Consider the following 19087-nt stretch of genomic DNA (forward strand, 5'->3'; position numbering starts at 1 on the left):
TCAGGAACCCAGACGAAAACCCCTCAATAGCAACTTCTCCCTCGCCTCAAGCCCGACTCGGGCGCACACGAGCCCCGGCGCGGCCCTCCGGGAGCAGCTCCTGGGCAGCCCCACACGGCAGGGTCCGCGGCGGGGGCGGGGGCAGCGGGCAGGCGCCTCCCCGAGCGGCGCCCCCGGTCCTGACGGCGCTTCCGGGCGGGGGAGCCGGGATGTGCGTCCGGGTTGGGTCGGCCCCAGCGAGCGGTTTCCTCTCGCCTTCCCTCCGTCTCCTCTTCCCTGCGCCCCTCCGCCGCCGTGCCCCCGGAGAGAACGCCGCCTGCCCGCTCCGTAAGGGGTTGGTGAGAGGGCGGGCGGGGATCGGAGCCGGGGCGCCCCGGGCTGGCGGGAGCGGGGCCGCGGGAGGGGCCGGGGTGGCCGAGCCTCCGCCCTCGGCGTGGCCTCTCGGCCGGGGCCGGGAGGTGTCGGTGGGATGAATGGCTGCGGAAACCCGTGGGTGGCTGCCTCTGTTCTCGCCCAAAATGGCCATGCGGCTTCCCGGTGTTCACGGGGCTTGCCGAACTCCGGGTAGCCGCGTGTAGGCTAATGCAGTCAAGGTACATCATCATACATCATCTGTCTGAGCGAGCCGAGCGAAGGGAACGGGTAGCTGCGCCCTGCCAGCACGGCTGCGAGTGTGGTGGTGGGCAGAGCCTTTAAAACGGGAGCATTTTCCCCTCCTTCGAAAGGAAGGTGATCTGATTCTTGGGAGAAAATTTGTCACTCTGCAGCTGCAAAATGTTACTGTGATGATATCCCGGCATAGAAAAACGTGGGGGAAACTTAGCTTTTATCAAGAGGGCAGGGATAAAGTTGTAGCAAGTCTGAGGGCGGCCAAAAAATACTTCAGAGCCTTGGAACAACTGGTTAAGAGCAGGAACACAAGCAGTGTTCTCTTCTGGCCTTCCAGTCACAGGGAATGAAATAGGAAGAAAGAGGAGGAGCCGAATGCTACAAGGCAGAATTTTGGTTTTTTGGTGGTGGGTCAGTCTACACAACAACCATGCCTGCTGATAATAGATGCGGTATACCTGTTTTGAAGGAGGAAACCACTTTTACAGGAGTTAGTAGGACTCAGAGCAGAGTGTGGGGAGGCATGCATTTGAGGGATGGAGGTTCAGAGAGTGGTGGTGAGTAGATTTAAATCCATCTGGCAGCTGGTTGCTGGTGGTGCTCCCCAGGGCTTAGTATTTGTGCCAGTCCTGTTTAATAACTTTACCAGCAATCTTGATGAAGTGATTGTGTGCACCCTCAGTCAGTTTGCAGGTGACACCAAGTTGGGTGGGAGCGTTGGTCTGCTGAAGGGTAGGAAGGCTCTGCAGAGGCATCTGGACAGGTTGGATTGATAGTCCGAGGCCAATTGTGTGAGATGAAACAAAGCCGAGTGCCAGCTCCTATTTTTGGGTCACAACAATCCCATGCAGAGTGACTGGAGTGGGGCCCGCTGGGAAAGGAGCTGGAGGTGCTGGTCAACAGCAGCTGAACATGAGCCAGCGTGTGCCCAGGTGGCCAGGAAGGCAGTGGCATCCTGGCCTATGTCAGCAACAGTGTGGCCAGCAGGAGCAGGGCAGGGATTGTCCCCCTGTACTCAGCACTGATGAAGCCACACTTCAAATCCTGTGTGCTGTTCTGGGCCCCTCACTGCAAGAAAGAAATTGAGGGGCTGGAGGGTGTCCAGACAAAGGCAATGAGGTGAAGGGTCTAGAACACAAGTCCTTATGAGAAACGGCTAGGGCAGCTGGGGTCATTGAGCCTGGGGAAAAGGAGGCTCAGGGGAAACCTTACTGATTTCTACAAGTGCCTGAAAGGAGGTTGTAGATAGGTGGGGGTTGGTCTCATCTGCAAGTAACAAGCAGTAGGACAAGAGGAAATGGCCACAAGGTTTGCTAGGGTAGTTTTAGGTTGGATATTAGAAAAAAATCTTCACTGGAAGGGTTATCAAGCATTGGAACAGACTGCCAGGGACAGTGGGGCAGCATCATCATCCTTGGAGGTATTTAAAAGGTGTGTGCACATGGCACTTAGGGATATGGTTTAGCACTTGGCAGTGTTGGGTTAAAGATTGGATTTGCTGATCTTTGAGGTCTTTTCCAACATTAATGATTCTGTGATTTTGTAGTTTAGTGCCTCCATTTCTTCCTCATTAAGAAAAAAGCCACTAATACACCAGTGAAATATCTTTGCAATAAGCCAAATAAATTATTTTCTACTTTCAATTTTTATTAATTTTTAATTAGTGTCAGACCAAACCTAGTTAAATAACTTGCCTGAGGTCACTTCAGCAGTCTGTGACAGACAGAAATAAATTTTACTACCTATATGCACCCTAATCTGTGTGATCATCTTGCCTCTTGCTTTCTATTCACAGCATTTTTATGAACATAATAGCTATTTACTTTGTTGACAGAATCAGTAGTTTCCTGAATAAACCAGAGAGTCACCTGAGACGCAAAGATGTTGGAAGAAGATATGGAGGTTGCCATCAAGGTGGTAGTAGTAGGAAATGGAGCTGTTGGGAAGTCCAGTATGATTCAGCGATATTGCAAGGGGATTTTTACAAAAGACTACAAGAAAACTATTGGTGTAGATTTCCTGGAAAGACAGATCCAGTATGTATTAAACAGATGACATACTATTGATTTTTACCTCTATCTCTATTTCTTTTTCCTGTTGTAATCCTGAAATTTACAAAGGCTTAGAAAACAAGGTCTGCTGTTTCTGAAGCACACTAAAGGGAGTTGTTTTCTGTCTTGCACTGTGGGCTAAAGTTATATCCTTTATTCTCCATCCAAAAGTTAAAATTATAAATAAAATCTGGAATCTCTGCCATACAAAAGCTCTTTGACAAGTTTGCTTTGTATTCTACCACCTGTCGATTATTTTAAATTTATTTTTTGCAATTTCTTGTGAAGTGAAACTGCTTATGATAAAAGAATTACACAAATTTATTAGCCAATATAGAAAAAAATGACTGTGAAAACATTTGTTACAGTCTTTATGCAGTATAAGTAGGTAATACACAATTATGTTCTTAAAGTGGAAAATTTCATAATAAGCAGTAAGAAAATTCTATGAATTCTGCAAGCAGATTAAAAAGACAAAAGCACCATTCTTCAGGCACCTAAGTTTTGTTTCAATGTCTATCTTATTTTTCATTGTAGAGAGAAATGCAGAGGAAGAAGAGGAAAGGAAGAGGAAAATATAATACAGATTGTCTGTAAAGAGCATATAATGTAGTTGAGGGACTGTTGCTATAGTATGTTATAAAGGTGAATGAATATTAATAATAAGTTACATTATGTTTAAATCCAGTTAAATTTGATTTGGATTACTCTTACTAATAGAAGAAATGTAGAAATAGAAGTATTTCCATATTTCCAATTGTTTTGATTTGTTGCTGTTACTGCATTGGTCACAAAACTATCTTGTTTATTTCAGAGTTAACGGTGAAGATGTCAGGCTAATGTTATGGGACACTGCAGGTCAAGAGGAATTTGATGCAATAACTAAGGCCTACTACAGAGGTGAAAATACCATGTTTGTTAGTTGTTGGGTTTTCTTGGTCTGCACATCTCTAAAATATTTTTGTATTAAGAATTTTAGTTATTTCATGTGTGTGCAAAGCATGTTTAGTTCAGCTTTTCATTTCTTAAATATTTTTTCTTCTTGTGAAAGTTCTTTGTCTTAATTATGTCCACTTTATGCAGTTGTGCCCTTTGGAAAACATTGAATGAAATGCGACAAATACCTGCACAGAAACTGGATGGAATGTAGACATTCAAACAATGAGATGCAAATGTATATTTTGCCTCTAAAAGTGTTTCATTACTTCTGTGAGACACATATTTGTAAATATTCCAAAAACTATGGATGAGGCACATAGTAATTAATCCAAGGAGGGGAAAATCCACCAGTCATCCTAGAAAGGCAGTTTAGAGGGCACAGCAGTTCTTTTGCTAGTATAGTCTGCCCTGAATATGTTAAAAAAAGAGCAGTGAGAAAAGCATATTTACTTCATAAAATAAACTGTGTTATTTTTGTAATGCAGCTTATCAACTTAACCAGTTACAAATTGCATATTTAAGCATTCTTTACTTACAATTTAACAGTGGTTGTGTAAATATTTATCTTGTTGTTTTTTTTTAATGGGAGAGATACAAATGACTTGGCAAAAATTGTGCTCTTCAGTTCTTGCCAACTAATTACCTGAGGTGGGGGGAAAAGATATTGCTATGGTATAAAATTGCCTCATTTAGAGATGATTATGCCAAACTGTTTCAGGTTGTTACAGTCTTACAATCTTTTTATTTCATAATCAGTTTGCTAATAGGTGAGTTTTTTTGGTAATACTTCTCACTGTTGCCTGTGATTGATGATTACTATTTCCTCAGAAAAAGATCTTCTTTTGTCATGTGGATATAGATAATTTACAGATGACAAGTTGAGTATATGAATTTTAGACAGGAGTAATCGATTCACTTGGAGCTTCCTTTTTACTGTCTTGGCCCTTGGTCCTCTTGTGTGCTTTGCTCAACCCACTTGTTTCAAGTCAAAGAATTTTTCTCCGAATTACTGGGACTGATAGGCTGGAATATGGAGAGAAGAACTCAGAAGTACACCTACTGGCCTCACCACAAGCAACCTGGTGGTTTAAAAGCAAAATAAAAAATTTGCATGAGTATCTTGAAATCTTGGTCGTGACTCATGCCCAGTATAGTGCTGTTAGATCTCTGCCTTGGGGTTCTTTGTACAGTTCTTTGCAGTGAAGTCAAACACAGTCAGCCTGTACACATTGTGGCAGCATGATGTAATAAATAGTTCAAGGTGTCAGATACAGGGCCTGCTCTAAACTAGACTTAGATTCATGAAGGACAAGGGAATTTGGAAGAGCCTGGAATGCAATTTTGGTCTAGCATCAGCAATCACACTATTTTAGAAGCAAAGAGTCAAGCTTACTTTGGAAATGCTAGGATATTATTGGTGATAAGGGGAGAACACCTCTAAGATAGGTAAGATAGATACTGGCTGTTAATTTCAGGTTTTCTTCTCTGAGGTCACTGTCCCGCTATGATTCACTGGGGCTCACGTACTCCCCTGGGACACTGTGTATTGTCAATTCTTCAGTGCTAACACGTGAATGCTTCAGAGCCGGTCTCTGAGTGTTTCTTGTCCAGGGACCAAATTCATTCAGCCTTGCAGAGAAAGAGAATTGGAGTTGACAGTGGATTTGTCATGTGGTTTTCTACATGCAGACCCCAGTGTAGTTGCATGCCCACGATCACACAGTGCAAGGAATCCATCAGCCTAAATTCAGAGTTGAAGGAAGCACTGTATGTATTTAGTAATTTCTTTTTTTGTATCGTACCATGCATCTTCTCACCAGTTTGTTTGTGATTGAAGTCAAATATTTCTCAAAGCAGTATGTGATCATTTCTTCATGCATGTATCCTCTTCCTTCCGCTACCACTGGTATATCTTAAAGATCCTTGTTAGGTTTTTGATGGAAAACAGACATCTTGCTCATTAGTGTGTTACTCGGTTGCTGACTAGTCAAATTGTCAGGATCCTCATTTTGCTGAAAAATAGTTCATTCTTTGTAATAAAGCCTTCATAGGATTGCTTTAGTTTGCATTTGTTAACCTCTTTTGTCTGTAGCAAATATGATAATGGAAGGCCTGCAATACTGCCCTGGTACAGTTCTTTTAGATACTGTTAAGGAGACATTAAATCCTGCTGAGCCTGTTAAAGACAGACAGGATCCACAGAAGTTAGAACATCAGCAGTAAACAAGAATTTCTGGGTGATGATACTGGATTTTGATCTCAGAGTGAGATTGAACAAGTTACCATCAGTTTTATAGGTAATATGTGCTTTCTGTCGTAGCCTGGAAAAGCTGAGGCAAAGTACTGAGTGAAATGAGTAGAGTCAGGTATAAAGCCCTGTGAGAGTCTCCTCATGGCAAGGAATTTCCTTATCCTTTTTCTATTGCAAAAGCTTGTACCATTATGAAAGTAAAAAAAAATGTGGTTATGGAGTCTATGGGGATAGGATTATCTGCTGAAGAACTCTGAGACCAATTCAGCTGACAAGCTCATGCTTTACTTGAATTAAGTAGCACTAGTCTCTAAATTTTCTTCTGAACAGCTCTGGGTATAAATATTATGTCAGTGATTCTGCAGGCAGTTGAAACATTTTAAAATATAGAGGAATTATCAATGCAGTAATTGCACACAATGTCATTTTCTTCAGTACTTTAAGAAAGCTTTATGGAACAGCTTCTTACAAAAGAATTTTAATTTAAAATATTCATTGAGAACATCATGAGCTGTTAGGCTCCTGTTTGACACTATCCTGAGCCTTTGCTGCCAGTGCCTGTTGTTGTACGACAGAGGTGGTGTATCACTACATTAGTAGATGACTGAGATAGTAATGTTACTGACCCTTGAATACTGTCAGTGCCTGCATAAAAAAAGGTGTTTACATGGTTAAATTCTAGGGTTTGTCTCCTTTTTTTCCTCCTTAGAACTCTTAGATGGATATTATAATTGCTCAAATTGTTCATGTTTTCAATAAAATACTGAATATTTAGCAGATTTCTTGAAGGTGAAAAGAAAATAAAAATCTCTGCCCTGCAGAATCTGCTGTTGAACTCTGTTGCCCTACTAAATTCTGTACCATAATGAAGCACACTTCAGAAAGGTCACAAATGGTACTGTTTTGCATTGAACCTGAGAGGAAAACTGCTTTTTTCTTCTTTTCTTAAATAAGCATCTTACAGAGTTATTGGGTTAGTTAAGTCTGATCCTTACGATCCAGTGACCAAAAACTTTGGCAAATGTTTGGAAATACACAATGACAGGAGTGTATAGAATTTGTCATTGTTGATGACACTTTGTTTTACTGTTGTTTGTTGTAAAAATCGTGAAGGTCCTCAAAAACATTTCAGTTTGATTCTTCATTAAAGCCTATCATATACTTCCCTTTTGACACTAATATGGGCGAGCTAAGGTATTTTTACTGTCCTTGGCACCTGCATTCTACCTGTACTATATGTAAATTGAATAACATCTGATGTAGTATGCTGCCTTCTCTTTACCTACCACATGCTAGGGGCTTTTCCCTCTAAACTTACTGTTAACTGTGGTAGCATTCAGAAGGAATGGGTAAAAGGAGAAAGATGAAGTGAAGGTGCCTTAGTTTGGAAACTTCACAAAGGATTTCTTGGTCTTTAAACTGAACAAAGTGATGTTTACACATGGTTGGGAGTATTTTAATAAATGCTCTCATCTCCATTAAGCTACCTTGTGAGGTAATAGGCAATTACAAACTAACCTGCCATGGAAAGAAAAATAAATTTTACACCTATGTCACAAGAATTGCATCAGAATAACTGCATGCTTTCGAGTACATTGTGGACAGTATGGAAAACAGAATTTTACAACACAAATAATAGGGGAAATTATGGAAGGCTGCATTGCTGCTTTTCTACTGGTAGAGCTTCAGTTGAAGTTCTTAGGGCAGTTCTTACTGTCTTCTATAAAACCATACCAGAAGGGTCTTAATATGCATGTGGAAGAACGTTAAAGACTGTAGGAAATATTTTTCAAGATAGACTCTGAACCTGGCTTTAAAAAAGTTCAATAAAAGCAAACCTAGTAAGAGAACTTGTGTGCTTTGTGTCAGAGAAACACAAAGATAAACAGAATACAGGAATCAAGGATACGTGGTGAAACTCAGAGGTAAAATTCATGCTGATCAAAAATTTTTCATGCTCTATGATATTAATTGGAGATGTTCATCACAAGATTATACTAGGGTCTCAAAAAACACTGGCTATCTATTCCTTTAATGCTCTGTTACTAAATAACTGGAATATTGAAGGCATATAAATAATATGTGTGGAAAGAAAAGTAGTTTCTGAAGAATGACAAAGGGCTGCTGGACAGTCAGAAGACCACAAACTAATATTGCAGTTGTGGAAGTACCTTCTGAGTATCCATGGAGTTTACCTATTGTTTATTTACAAAACCATAACAAAAGGTTTTGTATAATTTATTGTAGTGCGCTGATAGAATTATTAGACTATCTGATGCTATTAATTAGAAACACACTGTTTCTTTTCCCCAAAAAGCTACTACCAATTTACTTGAAATAATCACAACTTCATGTGAAAGCTTTTTAAAGTTTTCTGCTTTTCAGAATTCAAATTACTGTACCAGAAAGAATAATGTGAAATGTTCTTTACAGATGCAGGATACAGGAAAAAATTTTCCCTCTGGCCTCCATTAGTCTGTCTGTAAAACAGCAATAAACGAACCTTCCCTTCCCTTTTTCCAGCCTTTCCAGATCTCCTCCTGTTCTTTTCCCCTGCATACATTCAATATGCTAGGTTTAAAAATTACCTTTAAAGGTAACAGACGCATAGTCATCATGAAGATGGCTGTAATGATCAAAATAAAATGGCAATGAATTTTCATTAAGGGAGTCTATGACCAGTGGTTTGACACAAGCTGGTGGTAAAAGTGCATGTTTATGGAAAAAAAAAAAAAAACCAACTTGAAAAATCCCTCATATTTTAAATACATTACAATTTATTTTTTTCTATCTTTTATTGGCTAATTTATGTATTTGTAATTTATTTGTATATTTCTAGGAGCCCAGGCTTGTGTTCTTGTGTTTTCTACAACTGACAGAGAATCCTTCAAAGCAATCCCTACCTGGAAGGAAAAAGTTGTGACCGAAGTTGGAGACATTCCCACAGTTCTTGTGCAGAATAAGATTGATCTTCTTGATGACTCTTGCATAAAGAAGTAGGAGTTCTAGTGTACTACTTTTAAAGATCAGTAGGTGCCCCCTGTATACACAAGTTTTAAAAAACGAAGTCTGTGGGAGTTTCTGGTGAAGAGAGAGAATCTGGGTTGTCCCACTTGTGTCCTGCATCCAGATGTGCCCTAGAAGCACATGGGGCAGGTGTTGTTGCATGAGTGTAGCTACTTGGGCAGATGTGCTGCAAAGCTAGGAGCTTTCTGTTTGTTTCATGCTGCATCCTGATGCCAAAACTAATAGAGGAATGACATGTAAAGTTTGGTTCTGGCATAATATGAGTCACACCCCCTTTTTTTTTTTTTAAACTCAGAAAATATAAAACTATAAATTTTCTCTCCTGTTAAAATTCAGTTACTTTTAAACTGTGCTGTGCACCACTGAAGGCACATTATCTGTTTGGCTAGTGAATGCTTGCTAATATTCTTTGCTTTCTTTAATTTGTTTTTTATTTTTCATTTTTATCAAAACATTGTAACTACAGAAGTATGTGTGTGGTAATATTCTCAAACTGCATGGTGCTGAATTTTCCTTGCTGTATTTTTCTTCACAGATTTTATTGTCAGTTCATTCTGCCCTTGTGTATGTGACCAGTTTCATTCTTGTCATAAAATCAGCTTAACAAATCCTTTTATTTACCACAGCATTTCATGTAGAAAATAGTGCATGATGAAGTTGATCATTCTCCACTTCTTCAATTTCTGTCATCTTCCTGAGAGATTTAAATTATTTCTTCTTTTTTGTTGTTTCCTGCACTGGCTTTCTTTGTTGTCTGTTTGCTATCATTGATGGCATAAATCAGCTTCTACTTCCTCTGCAAAGAATTCTGAGGATTTTTCAAAGGAAAAGCAAAATTGCATTTGAACTCCTCCTTTATTCATGGTATGTCACTTAGGTTTGGTTCTCAGAATACACTGTCTGCCTCAGTAACATAATCTTTCTGATGATGTGATTTTCCTTAGGGAAGTATTCATAAGTTTCTTAAACTAACATAAGTTCTTTCTCACTTCACAGAAAAAAGTAATTCTTGGTTTCATCTGTGCACTCATCTGATTGCACAGCACATTGCTTCTTTAAGATAATACTTAGGGATTACTTTTTGTTGTTGTTCAGTTTGCAGTGATAGTGCTGTTAATTACAGCCTCCCTTTGGTTTCACCAACACTCTTCTTCGAACCCTTGTGAAGTTTTATTTAATAAAGTCAGTAATTATTATTTTGAGTCATAAAAAAGCTGCATGTAAATACCTTCTTTTTATAGTGGAGATATTGTAAAGAAATTAAGGATTAGGTATTTTTTGACTGTCTTGGAATTTCTCAACCCACTTTGCCACGTTTAACTTAAAATGAAGCATTTTGTTTATAAGAATAAATGCTAACAAATGAACCAAATAAGGACTTACGAAGTTGTCTTATGTTGTGCAGTGAGGAAGCAGAAGCACTGGCAAAGAAGCTGAAGGTGAGGTTCTACCGAGCGTCTGTGAAGGAAGACCTGAACGTGAGCGAAGGTAGGAGGAGCTGTAGGTAGGGCGTGTCCTGCCGCTGCTCCCTGGGCCCAGCATCCCCCGGGCTGGAGCCAGCTGGGGCTTACCCATTGTTGCGTGCTAGTGGCAACCCTCTTTAAATTCCGTAGCAGCAGGCCTTAAACACAGCTAAAATTACCTGGTATCAGAGGGTTAGACCCATCTCTTTGTGCACATCTTTCTCTTCCACAAACACGCACAGCTGTGATGTTTACAAGTGCCAGTGTTAAGGCTCCTTAGTCCTGATGACTGTCAGTAAGCACGAGCTTTTGAAACAAATAGGCATAGAAGTTCAATTATCACAACATACAAATTGTCGAACAGATTATTTAGTAATTGTTAATGGTTACTAAATAATTGATAGAAACAATTATTGTATATTTTAGTCTTATTTATATAAACCACATTGCATCTATTGCAGTGTTTTGTCTACCGGTGATATTTGATTAGTTCCTAAGTACCACTTTTAATGTACTTAATTATATAAGAGTAGTGCTAAAATTTTGAGTCTCTGTCTTTTGTGGGCTGGATTTGAATAATCATGAACTATACTCCTTAATGATATATTCTTGTTTAATTAGCCAAGATTAATAGTAAACTCCCTGTTTCTTTATTAATATGATTCACCATGAGAAAAATCTGTGAATGAAAACGTAAAACTCTTTTGTATCATTTTTAAATGAGCTGAGTTACAAGTGTAAATAATCATAAGACATGTGGGTTCTGAAAATTCTGCTTTAGTTCTATATTTTTTCAGATTCCTAGGTCAACTTTTTATATTCCAGTAGAAATGAGGGTAGCATTAGTTAATTAGAAAAAAGTTGTTGCCAAGTTTTATTAATGGATTTACTTTACATAACTACTATTTTTCTAAGGCTTCTTGCAAAAAATGTATATATGAAATTCCTACATAACTGTAAAAAGTTCCAAGTTGCATTAATTGAAACATTTGGCAATATGTGTGTGCCTGGTTTTTTTATAAGTGTATTGAGGTATTTCTGTGCAAGTCTTCAGTACTGCAAACTGTAAGAGCTGGACAGACACTGGAGTGACCTGGATTCTGCCCAGGCACACAGACTTGCCCAGAATCATTCACCAAGTGCTAAACCTGGGGTGTGAAATGCATTTTTGTCACCATGCAGAATTTTTATATAATGGCATTATGAAGATGATGATTATTTTTAAGCATTTTGTGATGTGCCTTTTTGCTTTTTAACTTTTCAGTTTTTAAGTATTTGGCTGATAAATATCTTCAAAAGCTCAAGCAACAAACGGCAGAAGATTCAGAACTAGTACATACAAGCAGTAACAAGATTGGTATGTATATTATAATAAAAAACTTCTAAAACCAGTATTTTGTGCTGTTTGTGAGACCATCAAAGCTTGTTGTCTCATATGTTTCCTTATGGAATTAATACAGTGTGAATCAGGGTCTAATTATTACCTCCCTATCTTAGGCTATCATCTCTTTCTGTAAAATAACTTAGTGACTTTGAAGTTACAAGATGATCAAACTGATATACAAAAGTTTCTAGCTAATGCTTGGCTCTAGCTAATGCTTTTACTAAATTAATTTAAAGAAGATTGTACAAGAATTTGAGAAGGATGCTTGCTGGGTTTTTTTTTAATTAGCATTACATAGCATTGCTCACCTCGATGTGGACGTGTAAGACTCATGGGGAAATAGTCTGGCATGTAATCAGAAGGTGTTCACAAGTTGCCTTCTGTAAGAAAACAATGAACTTCTGTGGTTCTTCTTTAAAGCATTTCTGAGTCAGGTAATTTATTTTTCATAGAGCAGTCCTTTTTTATTCAGGGAAAAAGGCCTTTTACTTTATATCAACAAAGTCTCTGAATTTTATATCATCGGGTTTTTCTTCTCTTATGTTACTCAACTAACCACAACTTTGTGCAGTTAGTAACATACACATACACAGATGAGTGCATAAGCTGCCCTTCAACTGCACAGATATATACCAGCTCTAAGTACTGCCTGGCTGGTAGTAATTGCAACTGCCTCTACTTCCAATTTAGCTGAAAAAATGACCCAAAATAGATTTAAAAACTGGTGTACACACTTGAGGTGCTCTCCTATGCTTTAGCAGGTGTTGTGTCTAAAATGTTAATGTATTATGCTGCAAGCAATAAATAAATACAAATACTTCTCTTGTCTGAATTCTGTAGGTGTTTTTAATACATCTGGAAGTCACTCAAACCAAAATTCTAGCACTCTTAATGGTGGAGATGTCATCAACCTTAAACCAAACAAACAGAGGACCAAGAAAAACAGAAGTCCTTTTAGCAGCTGCAGTATACCTTAGACCACTTTTGGAGGAAATTAAGCAACTCAGAGAATTGGATGAAGTTGTGCAATTGAATACAGAATAAAGCCAGCCGTAGAGGTATTTTTACCGGTGCTTTAGCAAATCTTGTGCCTCCTTGACTGAGGGTGGATTTAGACGAACTTGCTGATGCTTTGGGTTTGTTGCGTGGCGAGAGACACCTGGTGGCGACAAACAGAACCGTGGCTGCCTCGTGCACTTTGTACAGGTTAGGTGAGCCTTTCCTTTTTCAAGGAATTTCTTACAGAGCTATGAACTAGTTTATTGCTGAATTTCAAAGCACATTTAATGTAAGGATAGTACTTACACATATAGGTACGGACTGTAATTCTATGGCCCAAGATAATGTAGCAACCTTGTAACTAAATTTCAAAGAAGATATTAGAGTGGTTAGTCTGGACACTACCAAGATAAATGAAGAGCAAAAAAAACACTACTTAATTTTATGCCTGACCATATTAATATGGATTCTGGCAGTCCTGTGGGTGCAAGATCCTTGCATTATATATATGTGTGCTAAGGTATATATGTAGACATTTGGGATGATATCTATGCTTGGTTCCAATGTGTACATTACTTGGAGATCAGCTAATGATCATCAAATAGCATCTTCCAATTGTCCTTTAAAAATGTTGCATTTCAGAAGAGGCTTTTCAAGCTGCCACTGTGTGTGTTTAACTTGCTATACTTCAGGCCTAAAAGCTTAGATTTAAAAATGTATGGTGCCAAAACTGCTCCTTTTTACCTAATGCTATGCTACAGATGTTTTGTAAGTTTGTTTTTCTCAGTTGTAACAGGTTGAACAAATAACACTAATAGCTGTTCAGAAGGAACACATAATAGTATTCTTCTTATTGTTGTATCCTGTGTTGTCTTACGAAAAAGGAATTTTCAAAGTGGTGTTACAAAGTATTTATCTAATTTGAGTTTTTTTTATAGATACCATAAACTAAGTTACAGGGATCCAAAAAATTGCAGCTGATTATATTAGGGAGACATTCTTGAATGTTGACTTAGATTTCAAGTTAAGGAAATCTAATTCTGCAAGATGAGAGACATGGCAAAAAATTTTCAAAGTGCTTCAGTAATTTAGATGTTTAGGAGCCCAAATCTAACTTCGGAGTTATTTGGGCTAAGGCTCCTAAATCACTAAGGTGCTTTTAAAAATGCTAAGCAAGATACCTTTTATTTAGCAAAAATGAAGACTTTATAATCTTCTTCAAGAGCATGCATGCCTTTTAAAAACTATCCATTTTATTTACATGTTTTGTATGGTATGATATAATTTTAACTTTCTAAGATTTCTACAAGTCTGCCAGTGACAAATGCAAAATATGCTGCTTAAAAAAAATCAGAGTTTTAATAGTTTTATAAATGGTGTATGAGAATGAAAATTGCTTGAGTGATCCTGTATATTTTTGAAGGAAGGACTTTTCACTATGTGAATTCATGTAGGAAGCTTGACTGACTTTGTTTCTAAGTCAATGAGTATGAAAACTGAAATGTATTCTTATTCCCACTGTCTGCAGGGAGAGAAGTGAGTGGCAAGTTATGCACAAACACTAAAGATCTCTGAACTCTGTATTTTATGTTTACTGTATTAGACTTTGTACCGAGTACAGCAGTTTCTTTGACAAGCTGTTAGAGATTTCTTGTTGCTGGCAAGGAGGAGGGCACCCCATCCCTTTTGCTACTGCAGCTAAACCATGTGTTCTTCACCATAATGTCTCCTGTATTTTCTCTTGGATAAAGGCCTCCATTTTTTAACAAGTGCATTTAATCACTGTATCTATAAATGGAGTCAAGTCCCATCTGTCTTAGCAGTTTAAGAAGTGAGGTACTTGGGATAAGATGACTGAACATCATGAGGCCACCTCACAACTTAAGGTACAGTGTATGCATGAAAAAATTTGTTTTTAATATGTAAACTTCAACATTTCATTGTCTATCTGCAAGTTTCTTGGGGTTTTATTCATTTTTCCTGAAAAACAAACAAAACCACAAAGTGTGTGAAACATCTTTTTTGCCTTGTTTGACTTCATACAGGGTACTGAAAAGTAAGTCTTTATTATGTATAATGACAATTTGTACTATTTTATGTTATACTGTGACACACTGTACAATTAATATAGGCTGTTTATATGTAAAGTATGCCACTACTGTTTTTAATGACTCAGTAGTAATTTTCATAGATGGAGACTTGAAAGACTTGATAAATTTAAGATATGTTGAAATGTAGTGCATATACTTTAATGTAGGAATAGTTATTTGCAGCATTGGGTAACAGTGAGTTTTCATTTTACTCCCCTCCTAAATCTAAAGTGGATCTTTCTTTGTTGAGACATTGCAGTGCTTGTCCTCCAATATGACTGAGATGGAAAGTGCCGAAATTAGCATCTTTCTGGGAAATGCCCTGCATGTACACTGCTTGAAATTTTTGATTCTTAGTGTGTAGATGTAAGCCAAATGACTTGGATATTGCAGGAACCCTTAGGTATTCACATCACTCTTCAGTGGCACTAACTCTTGCCTTTTGGAAGAAGAGACATGCCTAAATGTTTTAGCACTTGTGTTGTCCCTCATGAATAATTTTTTATTACAAACATTATTTCATTCTCCACTCCAAGTGTACTCATTAAAATATAGTATGTTTTAGTCAGCAAAACCTACAGGTGTGGGGCTGGTAATAAAAATGCTCTTCTCTTTGCAACCCTGGGACTGCATGGTGGGTGAGGATATAGCTCTGTTACACCCATGATACCCTGGATTAAGAGCAAGAGATGCTCGTCCCACAAGACACAAAATTCATTGCACTCCTGTATATTCTTTTTGTATCTCTTGAATAGCTTACTGGCTGTATTATCTTGATTTTGCCACAATTCTTTGCCCTTGGCTGATAAAGCTACCATTAGCAGGAAACTTTAGTGATTGTTACTGCCTTAGTGAAATAGGGATTCACTAAAGAGTATGACACTACAGCTTTGTCACTTCTGTGTTCTATCCATTCAGTGAATGGGTGTTCTCCCAGTACGTGGGGCATCGTTAGATGCAAAGCAGTAATGCTAGGGATGTATTTCCAGCTGGAAATAGAAAATCTCAAAGTTGTATGACTGATCACACTTAATTTTTGTGCTTGTGTGTGTGGTTAATTAAAAAGAAAATTAAATATTCCACTTAAGACAATTTTGAAGTATTCTTTTCAGTGTTTCTTAAGGCCAGACTTTTACAGTCAAAGTGCCTGAATTATCACAGTCAGTCTCATTTCCTGTTTAATTTTTATGCTTCAGTAAAATACAACTTCTTATTTTCTTCATTATTGGGCTGCAGCACATCTGTCATGAGGTTTTCCTTCACATAATTTTTGTGGAGGTGGGATAATCTAAATAACATTGAGCAGCTGACCACACAGCACTCTGGGGTTATGTGGGGTACATGCACAAGACTCAGCAAACCTGCATTTGAAGCTGTCCATGCACCCTTCAGGCTGAGAGCTCCAGGTGTTAACAGGGTCAGTGATCTGCCCTTCTCCTTGGTGGGAGTTCATCATACAGTGAGCCAACACACGCTGCTCTCATTCCAGTGACACTACCTGAGCCCCTGCTGCTCTTCTAAATGTACTCATAGACCTTTGGTTGAAGTTGCAGAACCTGAACACTAACTGTACCAAAATTAGAGTGCAAGAATGGTCCAGCAGACTTGAATTCATCAAAACTACCTTGCCATCTTTTTGTAGGAAGCAAAAGCTGTGCAGATCCTCTTTCTAATGCACCAATAATATTGAGACAAAAAAATAACTCTCTGTTAATTATGGCATCCAAGCAGGTAATCAAAATTATACAATGAAAAACACAGCAATGCTTAGATTTAAAATGAAAGGTGCTATAGTGGAGTAAGAGAAACCTGAAACTGTTCCATGTTGCAGTGTTCTATATGAGTTATCTTGAAACCAGGTGAGTCCTAGTACTGAACTAGGCTCATTCTCAGGTTTCTCAAAGGGTAATACAGATAAATAGTTTGTCAGTTCTGCCAAACTCACTTAAGTTGATAAGAAAAACTAAAAATTACTGTGGACCAGGAGGAACACCACTCTCATTGTGAGGATTAAGATGCATTGATACCAATGGCTTAAATGCAAATGGCTAAAAGAAGAAATGTACATAACTGGTTTTATCACCATCATGCTCTCAAGTAAATGTAACAGATTTGTAGAAAAAAAGGTCATCATACCATAAATCCTTGATCAGAAGAATCAGTGTTTAAAACTGAGTATCTTGTGTATGCTGTTCTGTAAAATCCCTACAAATTAATTCTGCTGTTCTCTTGTAAGTGACACTAGTTGCATCATGCAACTTAAAATGTTTGTTTGCTTGTTGTTGAGTCTGATATAAGTCACTACTTTTGTGGTTATATTAAATTGTGAGTATATTAAATTTCAAAAATTGCTGTAACTACAAACTGTGCAACCTCAGTCTGACTGAGAAACATGTGCTTGATTCTTGTGTGTGTTGCCAACAGCTGGGATCTAAGGCAGCTCATGAGAGCACTCAAAGGAGCAAGTGTGGACACCCCAGTCAAATAGAAATGGTGTTTCTTAGCTCTTGCCTCTGATTTACCATGTGGTTGAAAAACAAAATAGGGATTCTTTTCTGCTCTTTCTGGTCATTTTGCATTTCATGACTGGTTTGGCCAATATAGTGACAAGGTTTAAGTCAAAGATTGTAGACATTGGAAGTGGCATTAAAGTATTATTAATATGTCAAAGATGCCTAGTACATTTTATATTTATGAAAATAAACAGGTAATAATCACTCACTAGTGATTGTTGGTTAGGGGTTTTGCATTGTTTTGGTATTTTTTCTTTTTTTCAGTAAAACACAAATCAACCATCTGCTTCTTTGCCAAGGTATCTGAAGAATATTGGAAGTAACATACTCCTGCTCCCTCTTGCATACAGTTTTAAACACAGAAAATCAGTGTGTTTGCTTAACACCCTGATAAGGATTAATTGGCAACGCTTTAGGCTCATTACAGAGGCAGTGGACAAGATGACCTTCACTGGTCCCTTCTAACCCACATATTCTGCAATTGTGTGATAGCTGTAAGAAATAAAAATTCTTTCAGGTATCAATACAATGAAGAATATCTGAGAAAGAAAACAAAAAAACCTTTTGCCTGAATAACCTTATAATGAGCTTAAAAATCCAAATATTGAAGGAATATTCTAAGCAACAAGCAACAAGAAGCTGTGTTCAACTTAAGTGTTGCACAGCACGAGTTCTGAAAACAACCCAGGCTGTGTATTACTGTAAAGGGTTTTAATACCGTTGAATAGCTGGAAAATTTTTTAAAAAGGAATTACAGAATTAATGTCATTAACTCTTAGAACTTCTCACAATCTCAAAGCTGAAATTTGGTCTGCATTCAAAGCACCCACCTGAAGTGCTGTTTCTGCAAATTAAATGCAGTGACAGTGACCTCACAGCAGCTGAGGTTTCCAAGAAGCGCACACAGCTCTGGAGATTTCCTGCGAAGCATGTGGGCCCATCCAAGGCATTTAAAACCACGGGGCTCCTGGCTGTTGGTTGTGCAGGAGCCTGACATGCAGGGCTCTCACCGTGGGCTGGTGCCCTCAAAGCATCCAGGTGTGATACTCCGACTGTAACACCCTAGGCACTGCCACCAAGGCAGCTGTGCTTGGTGGCATCACTCACACCCTTTGGGCTCCCTTCAGCTGAGTGCTAACCTGAGCCGAGTTCAGCATGCTGGTGGCTGAGCCACAGAGGCCCCTGCTCCCCTCAGGGCACTGCCACCCTTGGGTGAAGTACTGCAGCACTGGCCAGGTTACAGGGGGTTACAAAATTCCAGACACACCCTAAAATCTGCAATTTTTGACCCACAGCCAAAGAGCTCAGTGATGATGTGCAGCAGTTACCGTGAGAGGGTGGAAGATAAAAAACCAAAAACCACTCACAAGAAGAGGCAAGTAATGCTGGATGTACAAAGTACCATCTTACACAAGACACAAATATGGTGTTTGGTGAGAAGTCAAAATGTTTTGCTCTGTGGCTTCATAGATGATGCAAAAATGGAGTAGTAGCTGAGGTACAGTTCCACTTTCTATTATCTTTTAAAAAGAAACACACAGCAATCTCAAAGCTACAATGTGCTTGTGGGAGCAGAATGGTTCACCAGGCATGGAGGGGCAATTTTGAGTCAGGTCATATCTAGCCTGGCTGGTGATCCCTGGGGTACAGGAGTTGCTTTTCACTTCCACAGTTACAAACTGGAGGTAGCTGTCTGTATCTAGAAAGTATTGTGATCAGTTTGTTCAAAATAATCAAAACGTACAAAATTATAAATGGTAA

The 19087-nt window shown here is 38.7% G+C and overlaps 1 protein-coding gene across 3 annotated transcripts; it reads left to right on the forward strand.

The window, feature by feature from the left end:
- The first annotated feature begins 225 nt into the window (after positions 1-225).
- RAB23 (RAB23, member RAS oncogene family) lies at positions 226-17537 on the forward strand. 3 transcript variants are annotated; one of them, XM_015622787.3, is made up of 7 exons: positions 226-334; positions 2444-2645; positions 3475-3560; positions 8690-8846; positions 10283-10365; positions 11605-11697; positions 12565-17537. In XM_015622787.3, exons 2-7 carry the CDS (start codon positions 2491-2493, stop codon positions 12699-12701), a joined length of 711 nt encoding a protein of 236 aa, XP_015478273.1. In that variant the 5' UTR covers positions 226-334; positions 2444-2490; the 3' UTR covers positions 12702-17537. The 3 variants fall into 3 exon arrangements, with proteins under 3 accessions (XP_015478273.1, XP_015478276.1, XP_033368890.1); XM_015622790.3 differs by having other exon boundaries at positions 238-327; XM_033512999.1 differs by having other exon boundaries at positions 251-338.
- The last annotated feature ends 1550 nt before the right edge of the window (positions 17538-19087 follow it).

The sequence above is a fragment of the Parus major genome, chromosome 3 (assembly GCF_001522545.3).
Source record: "Parus major isolate Abel chromosome 3, Parus_major1.1, whole genome shotgun sequence".
NCBI classification, from domain to species: domain Eukaryota; kingdom Metazoa; phylum Chordata; class Aves; order Passeriformes; family Paridae; genus Parus; species Parus major.